Source organism: Psammomys obesus, unplaced genomic scaffold, assembly GCF_907164565.1.
Source record: "Psammomys obesus unplaced genomic scaffold, mPsaObe1.curated_primary_1811, whole genome shotgun sequence".
Lineage (NCBI taxonomy): Eukaryota > Metazoa > Chordata > Mammalia > Rodentia > Muridae > Psammomys > Psammomys obesus.
Genome location: NW_026592118.1, coordinates 25080348 through 25086347, shown reverse-complemented (window position 1 = coordinate 25086347; position 6000 = coordinate 25080348). Strand labels below are relative to the sequence as shown.

At 38.0% G+C, this 6000-nt stretch overlaps 1 protein-coding gene across 2 annotated transcripts in view; it reads right to left on the bottom strand.

Annotated features, from left to right (window-relative positions):
* Nucleotides 1-6000, bottom strand: part of Crot (carnitine O-octanoyltransferase) — a 32700-nt gene that overhangs the window by 4644 nt on the left and 22056 nt on the right. For both annotated transcript variants that reach the window (XM_055612751.1, XM_055612752.1), the window contains 4 exons: nucleotides 4745-4846; nucleotides 3285-3368; nucleotides 3082-3189; nucleotides 2723-2853 (listed from right to left, as the gene is read on the bottom strand). In XM_055612751.1, coding sequence (XP_055468726.1) covers nucleotides 2723-2853; nucleotides 3082-3189; nucleotides 3285-3368; nucleotides 4745-4846 — 425 coding nt within the window. The remainder of the gene's footprint in view (nucleotides 1-2722; nucleotides 2854-3081; nucleotides 3190-3284; nucleotides 3369-4744; nucleotides 4847-6000) is intronic.

Below are 6000 nucleotides of genomic sequence, written 5' to 3'. Positions count from 1 at the left end.
AGCCCTGGCAGTCCTGGAACTTGCTTTGTAGACCAGGCTGGCCTCGAACTCACAGAGGTCCACCTGCCTCTGCCTCCCGAGTGCTAGGATTAAAGGCTTGTTGTACCACCACCCAGTTAACATGGGCCATTTTCAACAGCTCAGCTAATTTCAGGTTGTATGCATCATAGGATGTGATAGGCATTCTCCAAGATGGTCCCCAATGGTCCATTCTTCTTGCTATACATGCTTTGGCACATTCTGAGTGTGGACTGGAGTTAGTGACTTTCAGAGAACATAGCAAAAGTAAAGGATTCTTAGGTTATAAAGAGAGTTCTCTTTTTTACTTCCTTGCTCTGAAAGGAGCCAACTACCATGGTGGGAATGACCCTATGGAGTGGGCTAGACACTTAAAGACTAAAGAGAAAGAGCCCCATACCAGAGAACACTAGAAATTCTAGAAATTACACAAAAGTACACAGAAATGCCCCAGTTTCTTCATTAAATAAAATGCAATAGGAGAAAGACAGGGACAGGAATTCTTATGCTTAAATATTCAAAGACAGATGGATCAAGTACAATATGTGGAGCTCATAAGCATCTGCTTGACATCTCCAATGCTGCTTGTAATGAGCTAGTTCACAGAAAGCCAATCTTGCATAAGCCAGAAATAAGAAAAGCTGAATTTTTTCTTTTAAAGGCTGCTCAAGGCTTTGCAACCTTGCCAAGAAAGCCAGGACTTCCAGGTTACATGGGGAGAAGATAAAAATAGTTTACGTTAGATAAGTTGTTTGTTATCCTCTGCCCAAGGAATTCGATATTTCTTAAGATGCATGAATGGAAAGATTGCAGAATGAACAGGAAATTACTGGTAATGCAAAGAAACTGAACAGGGCTTCCAGTGTTATCAGTGGCAGGTAAAACAATGGGTAGCATTCAGGGCTACAAGGAGCCAGGCTGGGAGTGGCCAAAATCACAAATAGCCCATCCATTCATCTCAGTCCATACAGAAAAACAGTTCAAAACCTGTATACTCACTCACAATCAGAACACAGTAAGCCAGGAACAGAGGGCAAGTCCCTCAACATCATAATATAGTTTCTATGAAAACCCAGCTCACACAAGGAGGAAAGAATGTCTACATCTCCACCTCCATCCACACCACAGAACCACAAGAAAGAAAGGAAAGCATCCAAGCTGGAAATAAAGAAAACCACCACTCATCACAGAATCTGACTTCACATTTAGAACCGCCCCCCAAAAAAACTGTTTTAAAAATGGTGAGAGCTAATACCATGACATTTGAGGGTGTAAAATCAACAGACAAAAATCAGCTATATTTCTTCTTCACATTTGTGATGAACAGAGATTTAGAAAACCAGTCCACTTACAAAAAGCATTGAAAAAAAGTAAAATTATCAAGATTAAATTTAAGGAACTGAACAGGAATAGACATTGAAACCTAAATACTGGTGGAAAAAATGAAGACTTAAATCTACATTCAAGATGGCAGTGCAACTAAAGCAGCTTAAAGACTCCATGCAAATTTCAATATTGTTTTTTGTAAAGCTGGAAAAATACATTTTAAAATTTATATACAATTTCAAGATATCCAAAATATACAGAATTACCCTATAATGGACATTGGATGACTAACCTTTTCAGCTTTACAACAGTCTCCAATTAAAAAAAAAAAAAGCAGCCATGCAGGCCAACTGAAGACAAAGGGTCACATCTTCAGTCAACTGATTTTCAAAAGTGGTCAGAAGACCATTCTCCTGGGGAAAGCACAGTGTCTTCCACAGTGCCAGTAAAGGTGGAAAGACACTGGGAAAAGCATGAAATTGGAGGCCGTGATAATTCATTTCATGTATTACTTTCCTTGGAAGAACGCCCAGAAAGGGAGGAATGCCCAAGAGAAAGTTTGCCTTTGCCCGTGGGTGGGCATCACCTAATTTCCTGAGAGCCTGTGTAGAGCTGGACTCTACTCAGAAGACAGAAATGATCACCATGTGAGCTGCAGCATCTAGTTTTCCTGCCCTTGAACACTGCAGCTCCTGACCGTTAGGTCTTTAGAATCGGACTGGGGCATGGACAAGCCATTCGCCCCCCTTCTCAAGAATGCGTACTCACACGGAATCACAGCACCAGCTTGCTGTTGCTGCATAGCTCACACTGCCTCTGTACCATGTAAGCCGAATCCAGATTAGCTTCATCTCTTAAATGCCTGCCCTCAACTGCACGGACATACACAGAATAGGCTGACTCTATGAAGAATCCTAACACAGACCCTTTCCTTACACAATGTATGGGAATGAACTTAGATGGATTACAGATCTACAGTAAGAACTAGCAGTTTTAAAATCTTTGAAGAAAATGGGAAAACCTTCACTGCTTTACATTTGTTTGATTTCTTTGATATGCAACAAAAGAAAAAGAAAATACACTGGATCAAAATGTAACTGTGTGGGTCAAAGGATACGCTGAAGAGGGACCGCAAGCCAGTAATGTGCACAATGGTTTCACACAGTAACTCATTCTTAGAGAGTGGATCCTTCAAAAGTACCAAACGGTCATGACACGGAATCAATGGGAAAAAGTGTACAATTGCTTTAGACTGGGATGTAGTAAACTGATGAGACCTCAAAGAAAGAAAAGGTGAGAAAATCCAGTATGGAGTTAGGAAGGAATGGGCCTGTAAAACACAGGAAGTAAGGTACGAACAAGGAGACAAGTGCTTTACCGTCCGTGAAGTCTGTAATAGGCGAGCTGAAGAGCAAGCTGAACAAAGGTATCAGGGTGAAGCGCTTCCTTCTTGGTGAGCTTTTTGCCAAATGATGTGAAGGAATATGCTGCTATCTGTACATCAGATGCCTAACAGAAAATTAAACAGGAGCAGTGAAAAAAATCACAGAAAGGAGAAACTGAAAGTTGAAAGGGAATGAAATTATTTGCTTTACTCATTAGACATAAAGAATTAAAGGAGTTAAGGTTATAATTTTAAAATGTTTTAAGAAGCCATGCTTGGGTAACAGCAACATTTTCATATATGGCAGCTAGCATAGAAAACATTGCTAACGTAAAAGAAACCCCTGAACCTACTGCTTTAAGATGCTGGGCTCTGGCTTGGTAGGCGTCATTTAGTATTTTCTCATCCACAGTGAAAACCAGCTCCTCTGGAAGTGGTATATCCCGGACTTTTTCTGAACCCTGAAAACAGAAGACTTTAAATATATCCGTGAGGAAAACAAAACAACAACAAAAAACCACTAGCAAAAAAGGATAATGGACTTGTTATGACATACCTTCCATCTTCCTTCTGTTTCTAAGATTCTCTCATCAACATAATGGGCAACGTTCACCATAATCATGGCATCAAAAGGGGCATGCTGAGATGGAAACACAAGATTTTGTGTAGTTTGTGTCAAATTAAAACGTGACCTAGCATTGTTCACTTTCTTCACTTTTAATGGGTAAGTTTTGCTCACCTTTCAGTATCCAACTTCCTAATGATACAATTCTCTCCTACAGAATAAGAACTATTTATTTTTCAAGACTTTTTCAGGACTTTTTCTGGAGCTACTAGAACAAGTTGGTTATTTCCTAACGAGGTGGTTATTGGAGTCACACAGCTAGGAGAGCTCCAGTGAGCCTAAAGCTATAAATACAATAACCACATCAGACAGTCTACCTGAAAAGTACTACATTGGCAAAAACAAGGAAATATCTTTATAATGAAAATATTTAGACACTATGTCTGTGTTATCCAGATAATTTCATCAAGAGAAACTGATTGAATTATGACAACTAAAACCACTGACAAGATCAGGACTATAGCTCAGTGTAGACTACTGGCCCAACTTGTACCCCAAACCCTCTGTTTGCTCTCCATACTACTAAAACAGACACAAGCGCACTGTAAGCCTGAGGCTTTGGACCTTTGTTTTCTTTCATTTCCTTGGTTTACAGATTTCCTGAATACAAGACAGAGCTAGTCAAGTCCATGGGACACAATAAAAGATAAACAAGGAAAGAAGTCATTTTTTTACAATGGTAAAATGGTAGCAATTTCTAGATATTTTATTATTCATAGTCGAATGTCCCAAACATCCTGTCATTTTAAGAAAATAGCCATGCAGTCCTGATATCTTGAAGTAAGAATATGAATTTTAGCAAGAAAATAGGTTTTCAATTATTTTACTGATTATTAAAAAATAGTTTTTTACTTTCCTTTTGAGATTATAATTACATCATTTTCCTCATTCCCTTTACTCCTTCCAAGTCCTCCCATATACCCCTCCTTGCTCTCTTTGAAATTCATGGACTCTTTTTTCATTAATGGCTGTTATTTGCATGTATGTACATATACCTATATATGTATTTCTAAATATAACCTGCCTAGTCTGTATGTTACTTGTATGTCTTCAGGGATGACCATTTGTTACTGGATAGACAGTTGGTGTGTTCTTCTCTAGGAGAACTATCTGATAACAACAGGTGTTAAGAAATGACTCCGCATAAAAATTATATTCAAATTCCCTTTTGCAGACATCTTCCAAACTATTGGCCTACAACAGAAAAACCCGACCTATGTTCTGCTTTCACTGACAAAACTTTTTTTTATAACAACACAAAACTAGAAAAGTGTTTACTTACAGTACGCCACAGTGTGATAAGTATTTGTGGTTTACTAGCCTCAAGTTAGCGTGATAAATTAATGGTGTGTGTGGGGGGGGGTGTAGCACCTTGTTAGTAACATACGTACATCACAACAGGAGCCAAATATTCCATTAGCAAAGGAAACCATATTAAAGGACTTGTCACCCCACCGTACTGCTGGATCTCCACCAAGAAGCATTTCAAAAACCTACAAAACATTGTATTTTTCTAAATTAAAAGTGTTTTGACAGTGGTTTACAAGTAGGCTTAAGAATACGCATCATTTTATTTTTATGTTTAAGTCAACCAAATTTAATAAAACGGTATTTTTGTTAAGATTCAACAGATAATAATTCTGGGTCTGGCTTCAGCTAGTTCTCAAATTTCAAGATAACTAACCAGAAAATAGAATGTTAATACATTATTCATTAATGTTCCCAGGACATACACACAATTAAAAGCAGAAGCCCTTTGAAACTCGGGTAGTATGAGAAGCCTAATGCATTAAGAGTAAAACGTCTAACAACTCATATACCACTAAGACAATATTTGTTTTCAAACTGTAGATTCTGGCATACTAGTGAGTCGTGATACAATTTACAGCAGAATAAATACTATTCCTTAGGAACGATAAAACAAAAGAGAAATGGCAGAGTACATGGCAGATAGCAAATGTAGTCACTGTTTCATGGAGCTTCATTTGAATGTATGTGTACACATTCGTGTGTGTATGTGTGTGCACATGTTTTAAATACAGTGAGCTATGATCTGTGTTTCCAAGTACTATGGTTTGAACAACACTCAATTATTCCATAAATGATACTTCAACTATTTCCTCCTCTCTGAAATATAGCTAAAAATTGGGTTGTTGTTGTTGTTTTTTACTACAAGATCTATAATCCTGGATTTTCCTCCCAAAATAATTTCATACTGATGGATGTATTATGAAATAACAAATTCTTCCAAAAGACAAGCCTTTGCTATTACGGTGACTATGTTTCTCAGGAGGTAAAAGCATTACCCAGGGTTGGAAAATAAAAAATATAAATAAGCCACATTTACACTTAACCTCACTTAAACAGTCAATGTGTTCAGTAAAACTGAATGGTATAACCAATCACTTGTAAGGGTGATAAAATTCTTACCATAGAAGCCCCACCCCAACAGGTACAGGTACATTGGTGCAGGCTATAGATAGTCTTATATCAGCTCTGGAAAGACAAGTTAACTCGCCTCCATGTTTCATGCAAATATTCTAGGTATGCAATTGATGGAAAAGACTAGACAACACTAACATGTACACAAATAATACCCAAGTTTTTACAGAGCACTACTCACTGTTCGATTTGGTACATAATGTAG